Here is a 26,122-nt window from a genome sequence, read left to right on the forward strand (position 1 = left end):
TGACTTCAGCCATAAAATTAAAAGACGCTTGCTCCTTGGAAGAAAAGCTATGACCAACCTAGACAGCATATTCAAAAGCAGAGACATTACTTTGCCAACAAAGGTCTGTCTAGTCAAAGCTATGGTTTGTCCAGTAGTCATGTATGGATGTGAGAGTTGGACTATAAAGAAAGCTGAGCGCCAAAGAATTGATGCTTTTGAACTGTGGTGTTGGAGAAGACTCTTGAGAGTCCCTTGGACTGCAAGGAGATCCAACCAGTCCATCCTAAAGGAAATAAGTTCTGAATATTCATTGGAAGGACTGATGCTGAAGCTGAAGCTGCAATACCTTGGCCACCTGGTGTGAAGAACTGACTCATTGGAAAAGACCCTGATGCTGGGAAAGATTGAAGGTGGGAGGAGAGGGGACAACAGAGGGTGAGATGGTTGGATGGCATCACCGACTCAATGGACATGAGTTTGAGTAAGCTCCATAACTCAGTAACCCTAACTTGAGTAAGTTGGTGACAGACAGGGAAGCCTGGTGTGCTGCAGTCCATTGAGTCGCAAAGAATCGGACACAATTGAGCACCTGAACTGACTGACAACGGGAACACAAGTGGACTCAGAGACCATGTTGCTGAGTTGCATCCTTGTGGCAGTTTGAATTACTTTTATGGGACGTTTCCTTCAGATTTCCTTTGGCCAGTCATTCTGATTTGCCTGGTTCACAGTCCATATTTTGTGCATCTCAGGATCCTCCCATGGATTCTACCGCAAAGGCCTGTGGGTAGAGCATCCCTTGACATCACTCCCCTTTGACCTCCAAGGAGCCTTTCTGCGTGTGTGTGGTCATAGAGGTCTCCTGTCTTCGAAAATGAGAAACATGTGTTCTGCGCAGGGCCCAGCCTTCTCCCTTAGTTGTCCTGCTAGTCTTGTCTTGGAGTTTCAGTCCACAGGGAATGAATCCCCTATCACTTTACTACAGAGAGATCCATCTACCTCCTGCCTCAAAACGAGTAATATCTAGAGTAATATCTAGAATATCTAGAATAGACAAGAAAATCCTGCAAATCAGCAACAAAAAAGAGACTGTAACCTGACAAGAAACATGGGGAAAAGATATAAACAGGAAAGTTACAGAAGAGTAAACCTCCCAAACTCAAGAGAAACAAGAGATGTTTAGGATCATTAGTAATGAGAGAAATGCAAATTAAAGCAACAATGATACAGCATTTTATACCTGGCAAAAATTAGAAAACTGGATCATGTCCAACACTGGCAGAGACACTGAGATGCAGGATCCCTCGGGTGGGAGGTAGACTGGTTTCCAGAGGACAACCTGACACTACTTAGTCAAGTTAGTTCTGAGACAGTCCTGGGATCCCGGACCTTTTGCTGCAGTGCTACAGTGCTTGTGCCTGGACACAACTCTCCTCAGATGACACTAAAAATAACTGCGTGCAGGCACAATTTGGGCAAATTCTGGGCCAAAAAGATACAAAGAGACCAAAAAACCCAACTGCCACTTTTGAGGTGCCTGAAGCAAAAAGCAAAAGCAGGATACTGCCCATGCTCCCTGCACTCAACACCACCTACTGCTAAGTCGCTTCAGTCATGTCTGACTCTGTGTGACCCTATAGAAGGCAGCCCACCAGGCTCCGCCATCCCTGGGATTCTCCACGCAAGAACACTGGAGTGGGTTGCCATTTCCTTCTCCAATGCATGAAAGTGAAAGTGAAGTCGCTCATTCATGTCCACCTCCCAACGACCCCATGGACTGCAGCCCACCAGGCTCCTCCATCCATGGGATTTTCCAGGCAAGAGTACTGGAGTGGGGCGCCATTGCACCACCTAAGGAGGGGGCAAAACACCTAAGCCATCCCTCCAACCCAACCCCTGGACACACCCCTACCCTCACCCCATATAAAGAACAAGCTTGCGCCTCCCTGGGGAGCAAGCCAGCAAGGGGACCTGTTTGTTCTCACTTCCCCCTGCTGCAACAGGGGCCTCAGTAAAGTCTCGCCTGAATTTCTTGTCTGACCTCTGATCAATTTCTATTAATCGGAGAAAGCCAAGAACCCTGGTTGGTAACAGTTTAATGTATACCCTATGACTCAGCAACCCAGAAATTCCATCCCAGTCCTAACTCCCCTCAAATTTTCACACCAATCTATTAGGGTACACATAATTAACATAAGGATGTCAACTGCAAGCTTATTTATAACAAGAATAAGGATTTAGAAGCAACGTGAGTGTCCTATGCTGGGAGATAGACAGATAAAATATGGTAGCTGCACACTGTGGAGTATTGCTCAGTAGTTAGATACCACACAATAATACAGGGCTTCCCTGGTGGCTCAGTGGTAAACAATCTGCCTGCCAATGAAGGAGACATGGGTTTGATCCCTCGGTTAGGAAGATCCCCTTGGAGAAGGAAGTGGTAACCTGCTCCAGTATTCTTGCCTGGAAAATCCCATGTACAGAGGAGCTTGGCAGGCTACAGTCCATGGGGTCGCTAAGAGTCAGACATGACTGAGTGACTTCACTTTCACTTTTCACTTTCATGCATTGGAGAAGGAAATGGCAACCCACTCCAGTGTTCTTGCCTGGAGAATCCCAGAGAAAGAGGAGCCTGGTGGGCTTCCATCTATGGGGTTGCGCAGAGTCGGACACGACTGACACGACTTAGCAGCAGCAGTAGCAGCAGCTGCATAGATTTACCCAAATAAAATTTACCCAAATGAACAAGGGTGGACTTTGTTTAGATCCATATTAGGAGAAACCAGATGTAAAAACAGATACTTGGGACAATCCAGTAGAAATTTAAATATAAGGATCAGATGATATTAGCGTAAAAAATTAGAGCTGATTTTTTAGAGGCAGTTAGTGAAAAACTTATAGGTGACTATATGACTGGAATTTGCCTTAAAAAAAACTCTAGCTCACCTGCCCCCAACACACACACACACAAAGCAAAGGGGCTGCATGAAATCAGATGAGCAAATGTTGATAATTGTCAAAGCTGAGTAAGGGGCCCAGGAGATTTCATAATATTCTCTATTTGTGCCTTTTTGAAAATGTCCACAATGAAACATTGTTTGTAATGGAAAAAGCAAATGTGCATTAAAAAGACGTGTCTTACAGAAAACAAACTTATAGTTACCAAAGAGGAAGGTAGGGGAGGGAAAATTAGGAGTTTGGGAATGGCAGATGCAAACTGCTATATATAAAGTAGACAAAAAACAAGGTTCTAAGGGATAGCACAGGTGACTATATTCAATATCTTGTAGGGACCTTCCTGATGGTCCAGTGATTGAGATTCCGAGCTTCCAATGAGGGGGCCTGGGTTCCATTCCTGGCCAGGGAACGAGATCCTACATGCTGCAACTAAATGTTTCCATGCCCCACTAAAAAGATCCTTCATGCCACACCTAAGACAAATAAACAAAGAGCTTGTAATAACCTGAGGTGGAAAAGAATATGAAAATGAGTAAATGTATACGTACAACTGAATCACTTTGCTGTATACCAGAAACTAACACATGGTAAATATACTTTAATTTTTAAAAAAATATGTATCTTGAAAGAACACAAAATAATACATTCTGAATTCATTTAACGCTTGCCTATGAGGCTTCGATCCTTGAGTTGGGAAGATCCCCTGGAGAAGGGAACGGCTACCCACTTCAGCATTCTGGCCTGGAGAATTCCATGGACTGTATAGTCCATGGGGTTGCAAACAGTCGGACATGACTGAGCGGCTTTCACTTTCAAAAAATGAGGGAAAGGGAAGGGGAGGTAAAAGGGAATAGATAAGAATAGGGAAATAGATGGGGGAGAAGATGGAATAGTATGGTCAGAGCTATGAGGAGAAACAGTATAAAATATAAAAACACAGGAGGAAAGGATGGTGAACGAACGAAAAATTTTAGAGGGGTGCAAACTGTTAAAAGGATATTAGTTTTGGTAACCTCAGAAAACTTGCTCAATTGGAGAGGAAGACAGAACCCAAAACACAGGCATAAAGGTGGGCAACAGCGGGTTCACACTGTTTGCAAAAATCCATCCTGAAACACTGGGAAGAAATCCAAGCTAGAAATCATTCATAGCAAAGATGAGTAAAAACTATTTCAGAAATGGGCAAAGGGGTCCCTCGCTGGTGTTTTAAAAGTCTGACTATAGAGAGAAACTGGAAATGATGAAGAGAAGAAGGGAAGATCAGATCAGATCAGATCAGTTGCTCAGTCGTGTCCGACTCTTCTCAATCCCATGAATCGCAGCACGCCAGGCCTCCCTGTCCATCACCAACCCCCAGAGTTCACTCAGACTCACGTCCATCGAGTCAGTGATGCCATCCAGCCATCTCATTCTCTGTTGTCCCCTTCTCCTCCTGCCCCCAATCCCTCCCAGCATCAGAGTCTTTTCCAGTGAGTCAACTCTTCGCATGAGGTGGCCAAAGAACTGGAGTTTCAGCTTTAGCATCATTCCTTCCAAAGAAATCCCAGGGCTGATCTTCAGAATGGACTGGTTGGATCTCCTTGCAGTCCAAGGGACTCTCAAGAGTCTTCTCCAACACCACAGTTCAAAAGCATCAATTCTTCGGCGCTCAGCCTTCTTCACAGTCCAACTCTCACATCCATACATGACCACAGGAAAAACCATAGCCTTGACTAGACGGACCTTTGTTGGCAAAGTAATGTCTCTGCTTTTGAATATGCTGTCTAGGTTGGTCATAACTTTCCTTCCAAGGAGTAAGCGTCTTTTCATTTCATGGCTGCAGTCACCATCTGCAGTGATTTTGGAGCCCAGAAAAATAAAGTCTGACACTGTTTCCACTGTTTCCCCATCTACTTCCCATGAAGTGATGGGACCGGATGCCATGATCTTCGTTTTCTGAATGTTGAGCTTTAAGCCAACTTTTTCACTCTCCACTTTCACCTTCATCAACAGGCTTTTTAGTTCCTCTTCACTTTCTGCCATAAGGGTGGTGTCATCTGCATATCTGAGGTTATTGATATTTCTTCCGGCAATCTTGATTCCAGCTTGTGTTTCTTCCAGTCCAGCGTTTCTCATGATGTACTCTGCATATAAGTTAAATAAGCAGGGTGACAATATACAGCCTTGACGTACTCCCTTTCCTATTTGGAACCAGTCTGTTGTTCCATGTCCAGTTCTAACTGTTGCTTCCTGACCTGCATACAAATTTCTCAAGAGGCAGATCAGGTGGTCTGGTATTCCCATCTCTTTCAGAATTTCCCACAGTTTATTGTGATCCACACAGTCAAAGGCTCTGGCATAGTCAATAAAGCAGAAATAGATGTTTTTCTGGAACTCTCTTGCTTTTTCTATGATCCAGCGGATGTTGGCAATTTGATCTCTGGTTCCTCTGCCTTTTCTAAAACCAGCTTGAACATCTGGAAGTTCACGGTTCACGTACTGCTGAAGCCTGGCTTGGAGAATTTTAAGCATTACCTTACTAGCGTGTGAGATGAGTGCAATTGTGCAGTTGTTTGAGCATTCTTTGGCATTGCCTTTCTTTGGGATTGGAATGAAAACTGACCTTTTCCAGTCCTGTGGCCACTGCTGAGTTTTCCAAATTTGCTGGCATATTGAGTGCAGCACTTTCACAGCATCATCTTTCAGGACCTGGAACAGCTCAACTGGAATTCCATCACCTCCACTAGCTTTGTTCATAGTGATGCTTTCTAAGGCCCACTTGACTTCACATTCCAGGATGTCTGGCTCTAGGTCAGTGATCACACCATCATGATTATCTGGGTCGTGAAGATCTTTTTGTACAGTTCTTCTGTGTATTCTTAATATCTTCTTAATCTCTTCTTAATCTCTTCTGCTTCTGTTAGGTCCATACCATTTCTGTCCTTTATTGAGCCCATCTTTGCATGAAATGTTCCTTTGGTATCTCTGATTTTCTTGAAGAGATCTCTAGTCTTTCCCAGTCTTTTGTTTTCCTCTATTTCTTTGCATTGATCGCTGAAGAAGGCTTTCTTATCTTTTCTTGCTATTCTTTGGAACTCTGCATTCAGATGTTTATATCTTTCCTTTTCTCCTTTGCTTTTCGCTTCTCTTCTTTTCACAGCTATTTGTAAGGCCTCCTCAGACACTCATTTTGCTTTTTTGCATTTCTTTTCCATGGGGATGGTCTTGATCCCTGTCTCATGTACAATGTCACGAACCTCATTCCATAGCTCATCAGGCACTCTATGTATCAGATCTAGGCCCTTAAATCTATTTCTCACTTCCACTCTATAATCATAAGGGATTTGATTTAGGTCATACCTGAATGGTCTAGTGGTTTTCCCTACTTTCTTCAATTTAAGTCTGAATTTGGCAATAAGGAGTTAATGGTTTGAGCCACAGTCAGCTCCTGGTCTTGTTTTTGTTGACTGTATAGAGCTTCTCCATCTTTGGCTGGAAAGAATATAATCAATCTGATTTCGGTATTGACCATCTGGTGATGTCCATGTGTAGAGTCTTCTCTTGTGTTGTTGGAAGAGGGTGTTTGTTATGACCAGTGCATTTTCTTGGCAAAACTCTATTAGTCTTTGCCCTGCTTCATTCCGTATTCCAAGGCCAAATTTGCCTGTTACTCCAGGTGTTTCTTGACTTCCTACTTTTGCATTCCAGTCCGCTATAATGAAAAGGACATCTCTTTGGGGTGTTAGTTCTAAAACGTCTTGTAGGTCTTCATAGAACCGTTCAACTTCAGCTTCTTCAGCGTTACTGGTTGGGGCATAGACTTGGATTACTGTGATATTGAATGGTTTGTCTTGGAAATGAACAGAGATCATTCTGTCGTTTTTGAGATTGCATCCAAGTACTGCATTTCGGACTCTTTTGTTGACCATGATGGCTACTCAAGGGGAGGGTTAAATAGAATTAGGTGGGAGATAAGCATGAATGTTATCAGAATTGGAAGAACAGTGCCTCTTCTGAAATTGGTGGAAAACAAAGAATTCAGTAAAAGAAATGTAACCGAGTAGCTGGAGAGGAAGAGGACAGCATGCAGTTTGTGCCTGATAGTATCAGAAAAGATACCAAGGAGGAATGGTGACTGGACAAACATCCTGGCATGCTCTACTTGGAGATAAGCTAAGTCCATCAATCTCCATAAACGTCTATTCTTTGTCCAAAGGTGTCAGTGAGTAATCCCCCTTAGTAACTTCCTTTTTGCCAGCAGGAGGTGCCCTTGGACCACAGTTGAATTCTGAAAGCTGGAAAATGCCCCGGTCAGTTGCCCTGTCCTCCAGCAGCTTGGTCTGGAGGTGGAGACCCTGGCCTGTCCCCAAAACAAGAAACCTCTCTGATTCTCTTATACCAAGCATTCGTTGGTGTGCTCACCACGAATCAGGAACTGTTAAGGACACATAATTAGAACTTAATTCTCTAGCTAGGGAGAGAAAACCAGCCTTCGTGTATGTGACAAACAAAACCCAACTGATTTGAGAGTAGCCTGGATAGAATGCCTCTACGAGCTATCTCAGCTCTGCCATCTTCGGTTCTGTTTCCTCACCAATGAAGTACATGTTTGCAATTAAAATTTTTTTAATTATCTTACAAAGCTCTACCAAAAAAAAAAAAAAAAAAGCCAGGTTTGCTTGAAATGTGGCCCACCTGTATTCCTAAAATGTTGCCCCAAGCTACCATACAGGCTGGCCGATTGCTAAGAAAACCCGCTTATCGGGGACTCAGTGGGATAACCCTTTGTCATCAGCGGCGGCCGTCCTTCCCCACCTCCGCCCCCCCGACACGGCCCAATAGCACGATCCATTGTGAATAGATCCATTATGATCGACTATGACTCCCGGGCTTCCGATTTCACCAAGGCAGTGGTTGCGCCCAGAGCCTTCTGACGCGTGAGCGCCGACCCCCACCCACACCACCGTCCAAGGTGTTGATTGGCTAGCCGGGCCAGGGGGCGGGCTGACCTCCGCTCCGCCGCGCCGACAGCAGCGGGCCCCGCCCCGTATCGGGGCGACTGGGAGCCGAGCCCGGGGCAGCCATTTGTACGCGGCCGCGGGATTGGTCGCCTGGCTCCCGCGAGGGTGAGGAGGGGGTGGGCAGCGCGCACTCGCGCGTGCGTCAGGTGGCGCGCGAGAAAGGCCCGGTCGCGCCGAGGTTTGAGCGGCCGTCGCCATTTTGTAGGGTTCTCTCTGACGCGGGAGCCGCCGCCAGCGCTGCTGCCACCCGGAGGTGCGCAAGGTTCTTGTGGGTGTGTGGGGAGCCTGAGAGCCGGGCCGCCGGGCCTCTGGCGGACGGGGATGGCCCAGGGTTTGGGTTTCTTCTCTTGGTGCGGGAGGTCCGGGGAAGACAACGGGAGGAGGCGGGGCCGGGTCTCCGGAGGGGGCGGGGCAGGGGTCGAGTCGAGTCTTTGTTGGGGAGAAGGCACTGGAGTTGGGTCGCCAGGGCGGGCGTGGGGGTTCCCAGTTGGGGCAGAGGGGGCCTTTTTATTCTTAAAAGTATTTTGAACGGTGATGCTTCACGGAAGAGAGGTACACAGATTTCCCTCCAAAACCTCGTTACGAGGGACAGTTAGATATATGTATGCCTTTTCCCCACATTTGGATTCTTCTCTTACCTGCCCCAAAACAGGAGTATATCAAGCTAACCCTGTTACTTAAAATGCGCCTTATTCCACGAGGGACTATGCAATGCATGCTGACAACCGACCCGTTCGCGTGTTACACACAGCTCACACTACTCCTTAAGAGCTAACCTTTCTCCCGCTACTGAAAAAAGAAGGAACGTCTGTGTGAGCATCTTGAAGGTGCCAAGAACTTAGGAGGATTAATCCAAAATGCAGTGCATTGAAACTTTCGCCTCTAACTTCTGAAAATCTCCTTTCTTCTTCTTTCAGGCTCTTGTCAGGATGGTGAAGCTGTTCATCGGAAACCTGCCCCGGGAGGCCACAGAGCAGGAGATCCGCTCACTCTTCGAGCAGTATGGGAAGGTGCTGGAATGTGACATCATTAAGAACTACGGCTTTGTGCACATAGAGGACAAGACGGCGGCCGAGGATGCCATCCGCAACCTGCACCACTACAAGCTGCACGGGGTGAACATCAACGTGGAAGCCAGCAAGAATAAGAGCAAAGCTTCAACCAAGTTGCATGTAGGCAACATCAGTCCTACTTGTACCAACCAAGAGCTCCGGGCCAAGTTTGAGGAGTACGGTCCAGTTATCGAATGTGACATCGTGAAAGATTATGCCTTTGTACACATGGAGCGGGCTGAGGATGCAGTGGAGGCCATCAGGGGCCTTGACAACACAGAGTTTCAAGGTGAACTGCTCTGGGGCCTGGGTGGCAAAACCGAGTGGGGTCTAGGTGTAGACAGAGGCAAGAACACAGGACCATGGGGCTGGCAGGGTGGTGTCTTCCATTCTACTTTAGCTGGAAATAATAGAACGATTGTATGTTTACCATGCTTAAACACAACTTAACTCTTGGAGAAGCAAACACTTCTCCTTTTCAGATTTGCCAAGATGTTTCTCAACTTTGTAGAATCACAAACAGTAGGTCACTTTTTTCTGCAAGCGTCATTCATTTGGGTGCTGTTGGAAGTTTAATCTGCAAATGGGAGAAGAGGATAAAGGTCTGTGGCTTACTTGCTGCTTTTGTTAGGATGAGGAAGCCTTATATGTTTGAGAGTTTAAATGCATAGGGCTTATACTCCTTACTGCCCTGGGCAATGGGCCCTGATGGGAAAGAACAAAGACATCTTTAAGAATCTCTGTATTATGAATCTGGGTGGTGAATCTGATTTTGGGGGGTTATCTTTTGAGTACTCAAATTTGTTCAGTATGTGATGAACTATATGAGCAGAGTCAAAAACTGTGCTATGTATTCTGCTCCACATACTATTATTTAATCCTAAAGGGAAAAAAGGACATTTCTAAAAATGTTAGGTTGAATGGGAATTACGGTTCTGCCTCTGAGAAGATTCCTATTAGAGTGTCATATCGAATTATTTATATCATTAATAAAAGTACATACGTTGTCATTAGTACTACAGGAGGTTGAAGACTCTCTGGAACTGTGCTGATATGGTAGCCACTAGCCCCGTGTAGCTATTAAGTTGAAATTAAATAAATTTTAAAGTTCCGTTTCTCGGTTGTGCTGCACACATTTCAAGTACTCAGAAGCCATACAGGCTAGTGGTGACTGTATCGGTGCAGATACAGAACATTTACATCATCACAGGAAGTTCTGTCGTACAGCGCTGTTCTACAAGCTTTTTGTTGATAGTGTCATCTTAGACCACATGTTTACATCCACTTTTCAGGTTTATAAATTAAGATCATTTTTTTTCTCTGAGTACCCTTAAAAGGGTTGTAAAGACGTACTTAAGGGTCCTCTACTAAACCTAGAGAACAGAAAAGAAATGGAGAAGAGGAAAAGTTGACCAGAAAAGGGTAAGAAAGTTTGCAGATAGTAGAGATTGCAAATAATACATCAGATATTTCTGGCTTCAGCCAGTGGTGTCCTGGCTTTTAGCTGCTCTTTAAAGCACAGGGCAAAAATTGTAGACTTGCTACCATTTACTTGTCATATGATCTTGGACAAGCGTTTTAACCTCTTTGTGCTTCATTTTCCCCACTTGTAAAATAGAGTTATAATGATCCCTGCCGTACCTCCCTCACAGGACGGTAGTGAGGCTAGAATGAGGCAATAGATGTGAAAGTGCTTTGACAGTAAAGCACTGTGTGATAAAAGGTGAGTGGTGTTCGCAACAACAAATGTTTCTATGATGGTTAGAAGCTTTAAAATGTAATACCTTTCCTCATTTATATTTGGTTTTCTTTTATTATTTTGGAAAGCTGTTGCGCTTCAGATACCTTTAAAAATACCCTGAATTATTTTCATTGGATGAAGGAGGGCATCATGAATGGACAGTGTTGGAGGAAATGGGAGTTCTCTCTTGATAGGTAACAAGCAAAATGTGAAAGAATGCAGTTAAAGTCTGGTACAAACTGCAGCGATGTTCTAGTATAATACTGCTTGTCTTTACCTTTTTAATATGCTATTGAGTAAAAGAATAGGATCAGAAATAGGTATATGGACGTCAGTTAATTGAGAGGGGGTTGGCTTGAAAGAAATGTGTTTTAATACAGTGGGTTTCATTCAGGATGTAATAACACAATGATCCATGAGATTTTTTTAAACGTCATTATTGGGGGGAAAAAAAGTATCCTTTATTTGGTTTTCATGTTCTTAGCCTGGGCCCTCTAGAGAAAGCACCCAACTTTTCGTTATGTTTTACGTACAGACATTTTTATAACCAGCTCTGTTTTTTTTCCAGATGACAAGAGAAAGTTTAGCATTGGATAATAAGTTGCAGTCTTACAGAAAATACAATCTAGATACCAATTTGTCACATTTTTTTCATAAAGCCTTTTTACTCATCTCCTAATAAAGGGGACCTCTTAAGAGTGCCACTTTGGTCATCTTTTGAACCTTTATATGTTAATGGCTGCTACTGAGGCGTCCTGACTTGTACGACTTAAAAAGAAAGGAGCAAAATCTGAGTTTACCTGAGTCTCTGGGGATCTGTTTCCTCCCCATAAACAGCAGTGAACTGAACCGCTACTGACTTAGCAAGCAGTTTGCATTGAAAGACCCTGAAGAAGCTATTCCCAAGTAATAACTCAGGCAGCTGAGCTGGGAAGCTGGTTATATGAGTTTATGTGTTTTGTTTTTAACCAATGTGTAAATAAACATTAAATTGGAGTACAGTTGTATATCAAGCTATATCCCTAATCTCTGGGTCCTGTTACTTGGTAGGAGCTCAGCATTGAGGATCTCAGGTTGCCCACCTCTTTCTTTCAAAAGAAAACACTTGTGGGCGGTGGAGGCTGGTTTTCTGGGAAATGTTGGCAACATACCTCAGTAATTTTTTTGGAGATTTCAGAAAATTTTTAAGCTTTTGGCCTCTCCAAGTGTAGTAGAGTAGTAGAATTTAATCTTCTTTCAGTTTTCTTTGCATTAGTTCCTTAAGGTAATAAAGAAGCACAGTATATTTCAATTATAAGAATTTTAGGAAATTTAAATTAAATGCCTGGTTACCACCTTTGGAAAGATCATGTGAAAAAAATCTATCACTTCTGTTGTAGATCTTTTTTAAAGAGTTGTTTACCTGAATCCTTTTTACAGCTACTACAGATGTTTATAAACTTCTGAATTCCACTCTAAAAGCAGTGGTGGAGATTGTATGTAGTAATAGAAACATCAAGGGGGAAAAAATCACTGGGTTTTGTTTCTCAAAAAAAATGGACCCATAATCTGTAAAGGACTAAGTTACATATTTTCCTTGAAAATGTACTTCTAGGTCTCTGGATTGGCTGCTTTTTAGATTGGCATGGTTACACTGACTTCAGAATTGAAACAGTTTGTGTCTATCACACAAGTTTAATGTCACCATGCATGTTTGAAAGCCAAGTAGCTTGTAATCCCTCCAGTACAAATTATAGGGAGTTCTACATTTGGGATATAAGTTGGGGCAAAACTCCGTGTGCTTCTGTTCTAAGCACAGTTAGCATTTGACCTGTAATAACTTCTAAGAATGGGAGTATCTGTATCTGAAAATAATGGGATGGCTAAATGCTGCTTTCATATTAAATTGCTGTTTGGTATCTTGCTGACTTATCAGTGTTTATGGTGGGTGCTGCCTCTCTACTAGCAGCTGGAAGTAAAAACCTGAGCACCTTTGTTTCTGCTAAAGAAAGGGTTTTAAGTTTGAGGCAGCAGCTACTAGAAACTGGGGTGGTAGGAATGTTGGACGTCGGGCAGAACTGAGTTTGACTAAAGTGATGTTACCGCACTAACCCGCTCCCCTCTCAGGGTCAGTGCATGGCGCTGTTCTGGCTGCCGTCCTGAATCGGGCTGTTTCCAACAGGATGGTGGAGCACGAGGCCTCCTACCGCATAGCTGCATCCAGAACAAGGTCTGTTATAGAGAGAGCAACCTGCTGATCGCGGAGGGGGGATTTGTCCTGAGCAGCCCTTTAGTGATGCAAAGCCCCAGTTCCTCTCCATCTGTACTGGCTGCTTTTGGCTATGATCTGTAAAGCATTGACTTGATCTCCAAAGTCTTAGGCAGTTTGGCACCAAATGCTGCCAAGAATATGCCTTTTCTCAAACTGCTTTTAAAGACCTCGGATGCTTTCATTAGCAAGGGTCCCTGGGCTTGGTTGTACACAAGCCCGGGCAAAGATTGTTTCTTCTCTTAGCTGTTCCTGTGCTGGTCATTTCCTGCAAGTATGGATGTGGCTTGTTTGTACGGGTGCCCTGAAGCCTTTAGCCCAGTGCTGCATTTTTCTAACAAGTAGACAATTCCCTGTAAAGAACTGTTTACAGGTTTATGTAGTTTACTGCATAACAGGATGAAATGCCAATCATTCCATTGTATGAAAACACACTGTCCCTAAGAAACCAGTACCGCTTCAAGAACCATCTCTTGCTGCTGAGAGACCTGGGTAGATGGTTTTCTTTCCACAGCAGGCGTGGATTCACCTTTGCTTAAAAAGCAATGTGGGGGTGGGGTTGAAGTCTGGAAGGTCTTACAGCTAACTCTTAAGAGGTCCTGGAGTTGAAGCAGATGATGCGCCAGGTATGATTTGTGTACCCAGCATAGCCTTCTGGTGACACTTACAAAAACGGCTGGAAGAAACAAGACAGACAGCGTATGCTGTGGTTTTTTAAGCTGCAGTACATGGTTAGGCCTTATGTGGCCCTGAGTACATCAGTGAGAGGTTGGTAAGATGCTTTACTACGCAGACCATAACTGAGGTGGTGTTGGATATTTGATTTGGAAAAATTGTCAGGTTTTGATAATAGTATTGAAAAGTGGAAACTCTCAATTGCTGTGCTGGGGAGAAGAAAGTCTTGGAGACGGAAGTAGGAGGGAATCCCGGTCTACTGGTGTAAGTAGAAAGTATTGACTGGTTTCTGAGGACTCAGATTTTCTAAGTCTCCTCTGTTAAAACTTCAGCTTCTTTTTTGGAGGGGATTGTTGAAATAGGGTTGTAGGAGTGTGTGTTTGTATGTTTGTGTGTCTTTTGCCAACTAGTTGATTTTGGGGAAGACAAGGAAGGTTAATGAGTTATAATAAATCTTCTTACATCTATTTCCTAAAGGCAAACGAATGCACGTGCAGTTGTCCACCAGCCGGCTTCGCACTGCCCCTGGGATGGGAGACCAGAGTGGCTGCTATCGGTGTGGGAAAGAGGGGCACTGGTCCAAAGAGTGTCCAGTAGATCGTTCGGGCCGTGTGGCGGACTTTACTGAGCAGTATAATGAACAGTATGGAGCGGTGCGCACACCTTACACCATGGGCTACGGGGAATCCGTGTATTACAACGACGCATACGGAGCACTTGACTACTATAAGCGTTACCGAGTCCGCTCTTACGAGGCAGTGGCAGCAGCAGCAGCAGCTTCCGCGTACAACTATGCAGAGCAGACCATGTCTCATCTGCCTCAAGTCCAGAACACAGCAGTGACCAGTCACCTCAACTCCACTTCCGTTGATCCCTACGACAGACACCTGTTGCCAAACTCAGGCGCTGCTGCCACCTCGGCTGCTATGGCTGCTGCCGCTGCCACCACTTCCTCCTATTACGGAAGGGACAGGAGCCCCCTGCGTCGTGGTGCAGCTGTACTCCCCACGGTCGGAGAGGGCTACGGTTATGGGCCAGAGAGCGAGCTGTCTCAGGCTTCAGCAGCTGCACGGAATTCTCTGTATGACATGGCCCGGTATGAACGGGAGCAGTATGTGGACCGAGCACGGTACTCAGCCTTTTAAAAACTGGAGGTGAGAGTGGGGTGGGTGTGGTTAAGAGAGTCCACTTAGTTCCCCAGAAAGGAGACCTTGCCACATAGAGGAGGCTAAAGCCACCTGTTTGCTGTCAGGACAGTATCCAAAAGGTAGTCACTGCATTTTAGTCTTAAATATTTCTCTAGGCCAGAGCTTCATTTGGCCTGTTGAGGTCTTCGTTTACAACTCCAACCAACTTGTCCATCCCGGGAAAACAACAACTCAGATTATTAGGATATTGTTCTTTAATCAAATGTAAGCAGATCCAGGTTACAGGAAACATAGTTGAAGAGAACACTTGAGTACTCTTTGCACATACATTGTCCAATGATACAGCGAGGTTTTAAGACATTTCCTTTTATGGAGAAAGGAACCTAAGGCCCAGAGAGGTTAAGTGCTTTGTCTGATGTCATCTGGTGATTGAGAGGTAAAGCCAGAATTCATAGTCAGGCCTACCTGAGTCCAAAACCACTTTCTCTTTCCACCACAAAAGTCACTGTGATGTACGTGGAAGAGTACGGGTTCAGAAGTTAATAATTAATGTCACCAATGAGGATTTAAAGTAACTTCAGATTTCCAATTTAATAATAAAACTACTACTTAGCTCATGAGCCTTTATCAGAAAAAACTCTTCTAATATATAAGCCAAATAAAATCCTCTGAGTTTTAGGCATTTAGTTCCAAGACACTTGCTGGAAAGCAATGTTTTGATGCCACTGTCTGCTCTGGATTCCGTGGGTCCCTTCCTTAATAGTAAGCATCTTGTTCTCCATGGGCACTTAGCTGTATTTCTGCATGGCTTATGATGCTACTCTCAAGAGCCTGACACTTCCCATTGCTTCCAGCAAATTTGGGGGATTTTTTTGTTTGAGAACATGTAAAGAGCTAGATTAAACAGGTAATTTTCTGAAGTGTATGAAATCCCATTGATGGTAACCCTGGCAGTTTAATTTTTCCTCCTTTAGGTAATGTAAGCAAAGATGTTGGAATGTCAAGAATAATTGGAGTATCTAGAGATTGATACTTAGTACCTTGAAATTGAGCATCAGCAGAACTGGAGGCCCAGTAGGAAAGTTAAACTGAGTTACCACCGAGTTTCCAGGGTTCTTAACAGACCTCTTTGATGTATGAATAGAAGAAAACCAAGTGACAGGAATTTTCCCTTTTGCTTAGTGAGAAGCAAATGTATGAACCTGTGATGTTATATCCTGTGTGACTGTGACAAGACAGGGATGCGCTGTGACTCCTGTGTAGCAGTGAGTGTCCATGTGCACCAAGTAGATAGTCTTAACAACTAGTGTAGTCTGCCATTCATCTCTTAATGCTGCTGGTCTTCCATGAAGTGAGGATATGCCTCTAGAGTAAGGTGGTGTCTTCTAGATAACTGTACATTTCTCTCAACTGTGTTCCAAAGTTGAACATTAAATAGTATATGTGGTCTGTAAAATATTACTAAGGTATGTTTACGTGGTTTTTGACTGCTAGCAGTGGTTGTTCAACTAACCTCTTTTTAGTGATGACTGTTAAAGAAACTTACCTTCCAGGTATGAACCTCATATGGACTGAATAACCCTGAGTTGGTTGCAGTCCCAGGAGCCTGATGTTAATGAGGCTGCCAGGATGAAATACTCCAGAACTGTTGGGGATCCAAATTCGGGTCTCACCCTAGCAGAACTGATTCAAGAACGTCACAACTTTTGAAGTCGATTGGCACAGATCAAGACCAAGATTTGGCCCTTTGTCTGTAATAAGTAGAGGAACTTGGTGTGAGTTAACTTTCTTTTTCCCCCAGCCGTTGGTGTCTGGCGTTCCCATCACCAATGGAAGAATTAGAGAATTTAGGGTTTCTTCTCTTGTTTTGGTAAGGGAGATTTGGTCAACTAAAGGAACTGCTGTAACTGGGACTCTAAATCTGTGACAGTGTGGTAATGCAGGTGTGTTGGAGGATGAATGAACCACTCCTTGAAACCCTTTATGATGGTCACTTCTGAAAACGTGTTTATATGAAAGATTAAAATGAGACATATTTAGAATAGTATAACTGACCATATTTGAGACCTAGCATCTTCTGATTTTTTGAAACCAAAAATTAAATTATGGTTCTTGGTATCTGTATGCCCTTGGTTTCAGTGACAGTAGTTTTACCTAAAAGATGGGTAAACAAATGAGAAAGATACATTCCTCACCAATACAGCAGTCTTCCAGACAGATTGCTTCTTGTTCTGTATATAAGTAGACTCCTATATATAGCCATAGTAGAAAGGTAATTACATGAGATGTAACTTTGACCCAGTCTGACTTGGTTTTGTTTTGTTCTGTTCTTTTTCCCCCTGGAATACAGGACGGGACCAGGGCCCTTGTACTCGGAGCCAAGCTGCTCTCCAGGCATTGTGTAAGCCTCTTGTGTTGTGCTCTCTTTCAGGTAGGATAATTGCGGACTGAACCCTCGGGCTGCGGTCATATATGAGAACTTGCTCCGCGCGGTCCCCTTTGCCGGGATGTTTCCATTGCTTCATGTTTCAGTAAACAAAGGAGTTTGTGACCAACTATGTTTTCTTTCTTAATTTAATTCTTCTACATTCACTTTTCTCTCCTCCTGGTACTAGTCTCTGTAGCCTTTCTGTTCCTCTCGTTCCCAGCCTCTGAGCAGCCCTAGGTAAGGATTATGTTGGCGTCCCCTTTCTCCTGTACAGTGGGATCCCTCTTATCTTGCTTTCCTTAGGAGTTGACCCCTTCTCCCTGTCTACCTGCAACATCTCCTTTCCCTTCCACGTAGAGGCAAGCAACCTTTTACTCTTCTCTGTTAGCTCTGGACTCTTAACACTGAAGCTAATCTTCTGAAATTGCTAGGACCATTGGGGTTTTGGTTGTTGTTTTGTTTGTTTTGTTTTGTTTTATGTCTGACCTGTGATCGTGGTACAGCAGTAGCTGAAATTTAGCCTTGTTTTACTCCACTTCTCCCACTTTTTTTTTTTTATATATATATTTTGACAAATAAACGTTTCTAACACTTAAGTATCTTTTTGTATTTGTATGACTTAATTTACCACAAATGTCTTCTGGTTCTTTCTCAGTTGTGCTCAAACTACAAACTTCAGTGGAAGAACAGAAATCTGAAATTTACATGAAAAGTATTTAGTGAGATAAGTACTACAGCCTCAGCACTGAGTGGAGATGAATTAGCCAGCATCTTGAGACATTAGTAAGTATGCTACACCTAGAGGTCAGGCTCCTCCTCTGTAAATAACCAGTGCTGCTTTTTCCCGTTCATACACCAGCAAACCCAGGTTAGTAGTGATAAAAGCCCCACAGGAGAACCCTGTGTCAGGAAAAGGTTGAGTCAGAACAGGGACCTGTCATATTGACTCAGTTTGACTTCACAGTATATGTTCATTTAAATTCACAATTTAAACTAGAATTAGACTTTGGCTAAAATGAATAAAATAGTTATGATGATGTGGGGATATTTATATATATGGCGTCTTAGCCAGTGGGACACTAGGGAAGTCACAACATAGCAACTTAACATGTCTTGATTCCGTATCACTGGCAGAAAAAGCCAGAAAAAAATGATTCAGTACAGTTCTACATCAGCACTGTCCAGTACAACTTTTGGCATTGTTGAACGTGTTCTATATCTGTGGTCCAATTTATAGCTACTAGATACATGTGGCTATTAAAAGTACTTGAAACGTGCCCAGTGAAGCTGAGAAACTGAAGTCTTTAAATTAGCTTCGTGTGACTAGTGGTTACTGTACTGCACAGCACAGTCTAACCTGAAGGACGGACCTCCCGGGGGTCCAGTGGTTAAACCACCATCCCTGTACTGCGGGGGACTCAGGTTTGATCCCTGGTTGGGGAACTAAGTTCCTGCATGCTGCATGTTGTGGCCAAAAAAATTAATTTAAAAAAAAAGGTAAAGGAGAAAAAGCCTTGAAGAATCATATAAAATACTTTTCCCCTAGAAAATCCTTTCACTCTCCCCAAAACAGATGACACTGGAAAGGGGTTAGTTTTCAGACAACATAAGAGGACTGTTGAAACAGGTTTATTTCTAAACCTCAGTTTAAAAACTCCATGTGGGGGTACATAATTCCTTTTATCCACCAAGACCAAATTCTCATTATAGACCATTTTAAAGTGCCACAAGGCATCTCACACTAAAAGTTCCTGAACTGATTCATCAGTGATTTGAATTCCAAACCAGGATTTTGATGAATGAGATGTGATTTTCGCTGTAAGCACTGCAGAGGGACGAGTACAGGGTACTTTGAAAACGTAAATAGTGGCTGACTTTAGGGGCTGGGTGGAGCGGGGCAACTGCTATTCCAAGTTGAGGAAACCGCATATGTAAAGGCCCCTGATCAGCAAAAGTGTGGTAACCATTAGGAAGCAAAGTCTATACAACAGAAATCTGAAGAGGTAAGTTCCAGCACAGTTACAAGCGCCTTATGGGCTATGTTAAGGAATTTCATCTTTAACTGGAAACTGGAGAAGGAAATAGCGTCCCAATCCACTATTCTTGCCTGGGAAATCCAAGGACAGAGGAGCCTGGTGGGCTACAGTGCGTAGGGCCACAAGAGAGACGTAGTGACTAAAGAACAACAACAATGACTAATGATAGTGAGCACCTTTTCTTGTACTTACGGACCATTTGTGTATTTTTTCAATGAAATGTCTGGTTCAAGTCTGCATATTTTTAAAAAATGAGTTGTGAAAACCACCCAAATGTTTGTCAACTGATGAATGAATAAGTACAATGTGATAACATCTGTATAACCCATTAATTATCTAATAACAGAATGAAGTACTAATATATGCTACAACATGGATAATGCTGAAAACCTAATTGAAAGACACCAGACACACAAGGACCACATGCTGCCTGATGCTGTGCACATGAGACGTCCAGAATACGTAGATCTACAGGGACAGTGACAGGTGCTCAGTCACGTCTGGCTCTTTGTGACCCCATGGACTATATGGTCCATGGAATTCTCCAGACCAGAGTACTGCAATGGGTAGCCTTTCCCCTCTCTAGGGGATCTTCCCAACCCAGGCCTCCCACGTTGTGGACAAATTCTTCACCAACTGAGCCACAAGGGAAACCCAAGAATGCTGGAGTGGGTAGGGTAGCCTTTCCCTCAGGGGCTCTTCCTGACCCAGGAATCGAACTGGGGTCTCCTGCATTGCAGGCAGATTCTTTACCAACTGAGATATCAGGGAAGCCCACTCATCTACTTACCATCACAGGGATAGTAAGTATATGAGTGGTTGCCTAGGCCTAGAGAAGGGTGTGTTTTGGGGGTGGCGGGGGGGACAGGGGGTTGGGGGTAGACAACCAAAATGAGCAAGATTTCTTTTTGGAGTAATGTACATGTGCTCTAGAATAAATTGAGGATGGATGTACAGCTTTGTGAATATACTAAGAGCCACTGAATTATTATTAAATGGGTGAATTGGGAACTTCAGAGCACATGCAATTCAGAGGATATGGGTTTGATCCTGGTCAGGGAACTAAGATTCCCCCAAGTCCTAAAGCAACTAAGCCCATGGTGCTGCAACTGCTGAGCCCACTCAGCACTACTAGAAAGTGTGTGCACCACAATGAAAGCCTCTGCATAATGCAACGAAGATCTGGCATGCTGCAACCAAGACCTCATGAAGCCAAGTAAATATTTTTTAAATGGGTAAATTGTACGGCATGTGAATTACATCTCAATAAAGCTGTTAGACATGAAAAAAAATTGTGTATAGTCATAGGCTGGCTAAGGAGAAAAAAATCTGGAAGCTATAAAAGGGCTTTAAGTTTGAGGATAATAGGATCAGATTCATTTTTCATGAAAGATCACTATGACTGGACAGGAATAAAAGGGAGTAGCATTATACTTCAATGTTCACAACAGCATTATCTACAGTTATTATACCAAGGTATGGAAGCAACCTGTGTCCATCAACAGATGAATGGACAAAGATGATGTGTGGAGTGTGTGTGTGTGTAGATGGTGGTATTCCTATAACACTACTCTGCCATAAAAAAACAGATTTTGCCATTTGCAGCAACATAGATGAACTTTATGACTAAGTGAGGCCTTCCCTAGTGGCTCAGAAAATGAATCTGCCTGCAATGCAGGGAACCTGGGTTCAATCCCTGGATCAGGAGAAAGATCCCCTGGAGAAAAAAATGGCTACCCACTCCAGTATTCTTGCCTGGAGAATTCCATGGACAGAGGAGCCTGGTGAGAGTCAGACACAACAGTGACTAACACTTTCACTTCACTGTCATGCTAAGTGAAATAAGAAAACAAATACTGTATGATATCACTTACATGTTGAATCTAAAACTACAACTGAGTGACTAAAATAAGAAGACTTATATAGAAAAGCCAACTGGTGGTTACCAGTGGGGAGACAGAAGCTGGAGGGGCAGCACAGGGGTAGGGGGAAAAAAGTTACAGGATTATATGAAATTGTGTGACTCTCTTGAAAACTGTAAAGCACTACAGAATTTAAAGAATCATTCAAAATTTTAAATATTTTTTAAAAGTTTAAAAGAGAATAGTGAGATTTGCCTGGTACATGATAGAGGTCTCTCACCTAATCATGAAGCCAACAGAGTTCATGTTTTGTTTTAAAGGAAGAAAAAGTACTTCACAGAAAAATAACCACACATACACAATTCCAGGGCACAGGGTTTAACTCCCTGAGGATGACTGGTCAAGCCTTTGCCACGGATGGGCTGTGCCTCTCCACTCTACCACCACTGAGCACCTGCTCCAGGCCAGGCCCTACCTAAAGGCTGTACACCAGGCACTGCTGAGTGCTGAGGGGCAAGGGAGATGAGGTCAGTCTCAGAGATCTTAAGAGAGAAGAAAGTATGACTACAACGGTAATTGCTATAAGAAATGTAACAGCACTGTAAGAGTTCAGAGAAGAATTATTTGTGCAATTCTACCAACAAAACTGACTCATCTCACACGTTAGCAAAGTAATGCTCAAAATTCTCCAAGTGAGACTTCAACAGAACGTGAACCGAGAACTTCCAGATGTTCAAACTGGGTTTAGAAAAGGCAGAGGAACCAAAGATCAAATTGCCAGCGTCCATTGGATCATTGAAAAAGCAAGAGAGTTCCAGAAAAACAAAGCCTTTGGGTGGATCACAACAAACTGGAAAATTCAAGAGATGGGAGTACCAGACTACATTACCTGACTACTGAGAAATTTGTATGCAGGTCAAGAAGCAACAAACCAGACGTGGAACAATGGACTGGTTCCAAATTGGGAAAGGAATATGTCAAGACTGTATACTGTCACCCTGCTTATTTAACTTACATGCAGAGTACATCATGCAAAATGCTGGGCTGGATGAAGCACAAGCTGGAATCAAGATTGCCAGGAGAAATATCAATTACCTGATACACAGATGACATCTGATACACAGATGATACCACCTTATGGCAGAAAGCAAAGAGGACTAAAGAGTGTTGTGATGAAAGTGAAAGGAGAGTGAAAAAGCTGGCTTAAAATTCAACATTCAAAAAACAAAGATCATGGCATCCAGTCCCATCACTTCATGGCAAATAGATGGGGAAACAATAGAAACAATGACAGACTATTTTCCTGGGCTCCAAAATCACTACAGATGGTAACTGCAGCCATGAAATTAAAAGATGCTTGCTCCTTGGAAGAAAAGCTATGACCAACCTAGACAGCATATTCAAAAGCTGAGACATTACTTTGCTGACAAATGCCATCTAGTCAAAGCTATGGTTTTTCCAGTGGTAACGTATGTATGTGAGAGTTGGACCATAAAGAGAGCTGAGCACCAAAGAATTGAATCTTTTGAACTGTGGTGTTGAAGACTCTTGAGAGTCCCTTGGACTACAAGGAGATCAAACCAGTCAGTCCTAAAGGAAATCAGTCCTGAATATTCATTGGAAGTACTGATGCTGAAGCTGAAGCTCCAATAGTTTGGTCACCTGATGTGAAGAACTGACTCTGAAAAAGACCCTGATGCTGGGAAAGATTGAAGGCAGGAGGAGAGGGGGACGACAGAGGATGAGACAGCTGGATGACATCACCGACTCAATGGACATGAGTTTGAGCAAGCTCCAGGAGTTGGTGATGGACAGGGAAGCCTGGCATGCTGCAGTTCATGGGGTTGCAAAGAGTTGGACATAACTGAGCAACTCAACTGACTGACCAAAACTCTACAGCTTATTTTTTGTGCTTTTTTTTTTTTTTTGAATAGTACATAGAGTTGTTGTTTTTTTTTTTTTTTTTGCATTGATTGATTTTATTTTTAAACTTTACATAATTGTATTAGTTTTGCCAAATATCAAAATGAATCTGCCACAGGTGCTTTAAGATTAAAACTTTAAGAATATTTCTTTCCTTTGAAATGAAAATATACTCATCAGGAGTCCACAAAGTGAGTGAAATGTTTGTGAGGGATGAAGGCCGAGAACATGTCCCTAACCCAGTTTGGAGAAAAGAAAAAGGAAGGATAATACCCAAGGCCTTCCGTTTCCATAAATTTCTTCCTGAGCAGTCAGCTATCTGAGGTGGAGTTTCTAGGCACCACTCAAGCAAGGCCCAGCCATAACAGCAGCACCTTAAGGTACTTCAAGTACAAGGCAAAAGAACCCCAGCCTAACTGAAATACTACAGCCGGAGAAAAGCATGCAGATTCCCCTCAGATGGTGTCTCAGAACCCCCTGGGTTTTATTCCTAGGGTGGTGGGGGAGATAAACTATTGAGCCACAGCTCCAATTTAGCAAAAGCTTAGACTTCTGCAGCCCAAGCCCCGCCTTTCAGGCCTGGGGCAGACTCAGATCTATCATTTCCTCTAATTTCTGGCCACACAATGAAGTTAGTGTGGCATAAAAGATGTAAGGTCCTCTGGGGACTCAAGGCACTGCTCAGAGGTTGTCCAAGGGTAGGAAAAGGTTTCCTGGCTGCAAAGTAGCCCAGAAAAGGGAAGGAACTAGCCTAAGATTGGCCTCATGGCCTTTGGCTCACAAATCTGGGCCTCAGAGATGAAGTGTCTCTGGGACATTTGGGAGGAAGAAGATAAAAATACATTCCTAGGAAGAGTTGTCAGTTTTGTCAGAAGAATCCATCTCAAGGCTTTCTTAAGGTCAGGGCTATTTCTATTGCCAAGAGAACTGAAGAGCAAGAAATTACAGTTCAGTCCCAGGAACCCACAAAGGAAGAGGGAACGGTCCGGCAGGATGATTTCAAATAGTAGTATCTTAGATTTGCAGATCCTTTGAGGATCCAGGCCAAATTTAAACTGCACAGTGGCCCAGGTTTAATGACTCATCCATCATCTGTGCTAATCCACAAGAACTCAATGAGGTAGTAATCAAAGCAAGTACGGTTTAAAAAGGGGCTTCTTTGGTAGCTGTTATTTGATAAAGAATCTGCCTGTAAGGCAAGAGCCATAGGAAACTCAGGTTCGATCCCTGGGTCAGATCCCCTGGAAGAGGGCATGGCAACCCACCCCAATATCCCTGCCTGGAGAATCCTATGGACAGTGGAGATTGGCGGGTCACAGTCCATAGTGTTGCAAAGAACTGAAGCGACTTAGCACACACACCATGTATGCAGGGTTCAAAAAGGTTAAATAGGACTTCCCTGGTGGTCCAGTGGATAACAGTCCATCTGCCAATGTAGGAGACATGGGTTTGATCCCTGGTCAGGGAAGATCCCACATGCTGAGGGGCAACCAACCTGTGTACCACAACTACCAAAGCCCAGGTGCCCAGAGCCCGTGTTCCCCAACAAGAGAAGCCACCACGGTGAGGAGGCCTGAGCACAGGACAGCAGCCCCCACTTGCTGCGACTAGAAAGCCCTCACACAGCAGCGAAGACCCAGTGCAGCCAAAACTCAATAAAATAAAAACACCCGCCCCACAGACACACAACAGTGAGGAAAAAGACCCCCAACTCCTACTTCTTGTTCACCACGGGAGAAAGCCAAAGAAAGCAGCTACCGAAATGAAGAGGAACAGCTGGCAAAGGCACCAGCAGCCCTAAGGCCAGACGCGAGATCTACCCTGCATGGAACGAGTGTGGTGAGGGGGCAAGTTCCCTCTGCACTGGGCGAGGTGAACTAACTTCCAGTGACCGTGGCCCTGCCCACCCTTGGCTCTGGTGTCCTAGAGGAAGGACAGGGGCTATGAGAATTAGGAAAATGAGTGGTTAGGGGAAAAGACCCTCCCCACCCTAAGTGCCATTATATTTCCTCCAAGTTGGGGCACAGCCGGTACGCTTCAGTGGCCATGTTTGTGAATCATGTGTCCACGTTTGCGCCTCTCCATAGGGACACAATGAGGCATTTGTGCCAATATCCTTAGCAGAGCAACTGGCCAACAATCCAGAGACCAGGCCACCACTGCCACAGGCCCCCTTCCACCCCTCACCTGGAACCACACCGTACTGGACAAGGTGAACCAAGTTCAAGACGGGCAAGTGCAGGGCTGGCCAGAAGAGGCTCAAAGGTCTGGACGCTGCAGCAAAGACAGAACCTTGAGTGCAACTGAGAAAGGAGCTCACAGTGCCACAGGTCTCAGGACAGACTGACCAGACTAAAGGTTGAAATTCATGCTCCAGAGCTGGGTTGCCAGAACTTAAATCCATGCTCTTTCTATAGTCCTAGACTTGCTACTTAACCTCTCTGAGACTGCTGCCTCATAATAAGCTTCCTCTTAAAGAGCTGTCTGGAGTAAATGCAAAGCCCTCAATTGGTTATCATCACAGAGAACTGTGATGTGTACAAGCAAAAGAGACGTTCCACCCTATCCATGAAGGGAGCTAGAGGGAGAGCAGTCATCACTTCCTCTTCAGTCTTAAGGGATTCCAGCTCCCCTTTTCTTGCCCAGCTGTGGAATGCTGGGCACCCAGCATGGCACCCAGACGTGGAACCCAGACACAAACCTGCTCAAGCTCTGCCCCGAGGGTTCATCAGGTCTCAAAGCTAAAGGGCTTTCCTAAGTTATCAGTTTCACTGTTTGTCTTTGCTGACTTACGGGATGGGGCATAACACCAACCCTAACGGGCCATCCAGGAATCCTCTGGTCCTGCCCGAGTCTGGTCCTAAGCTGGCACTCAGCTTCTTGAATGACTGGTGACTGCTAAGGCAAGAAATGAATGGGGACAAGGGCAGAGGGTGGTAAGTTTCCAAGAAGAGCACATCATTCAAATGCAAGCTTACACATATCAGGTCTGAGTGTGTGCTCAGTCACATCCAACTCTTTGCGACCCCATGGACTGCAGCCCACCAGGCTCCTCTGTTCATAGAATTT

At 44.0% G+C, this 26,122-nt stretch overlaps 1 protein-coding gene across 6 annotated transcripts; it reads left to right on the top strand.

The window, feature by feature from the left end:
• The first annotated feature begins 8,035 nt into the window (after nt 1–8,035).
• LOC102284171 (RNA-binding protein 4B) lies at nt 8,036–17,828 on the top strand. 6 transcript variants are annotated; one of them, XR_011461996.1, is made up of 5 exons: nt 8,474–8,492; nt 8,858–9,281; nt 14,134–14,810; nt 16,358–16,579; nt 17,155–17,828. XR_011461996.1 is itself a non-coding variant. In XM_005911761.3 (4 exons), exons 2-3 carry the CDS (start codon nt 8,870–8,872, stop codon nt 14,799–14,801), a joined length of 1,080 nt encoding a protein of 359 aa, XP_005911823.3. In that variant the 5' UTR covers nt 8,036–8,193; nt 8,858–8,869; the 3' UTR covers nt 14,802–14,810; nt 17,236–17,828. The 6 variants fall into 6 exon arrangements, 4 of the variants coding, with proteins under 4 accessions (XP_005911823.3, XP_070216058.1, XP_070216059.1 ...); XR_011461997.1 differs by having other exon boundaries at nt 17,236–17,828; XM_005911761.3 differs by lacking the exons at nt 8,474–8,492; nt 16,358–16,579 and adding an exon at nt 8,036–8,193 and having other exon boundaries at nt 17,236–17,828.
• Nucleotides 17,829–26,122: the final 8,294 nt, after the last annotated feature.

This window comes from Bos mutus, chromosome 22 (assembly GCF_027580195.1).
Source record: "Bos mutus isolate GX-2022 chromosome 22, NWIPB_WYAK_1.1, whole genome shotgun sequence".
Lineage (NCBI taxonomy): Eukaryota > Metazoa > Chordata > Mammalia > Artiodactyla > Bovidae > Bos > Bos mutus.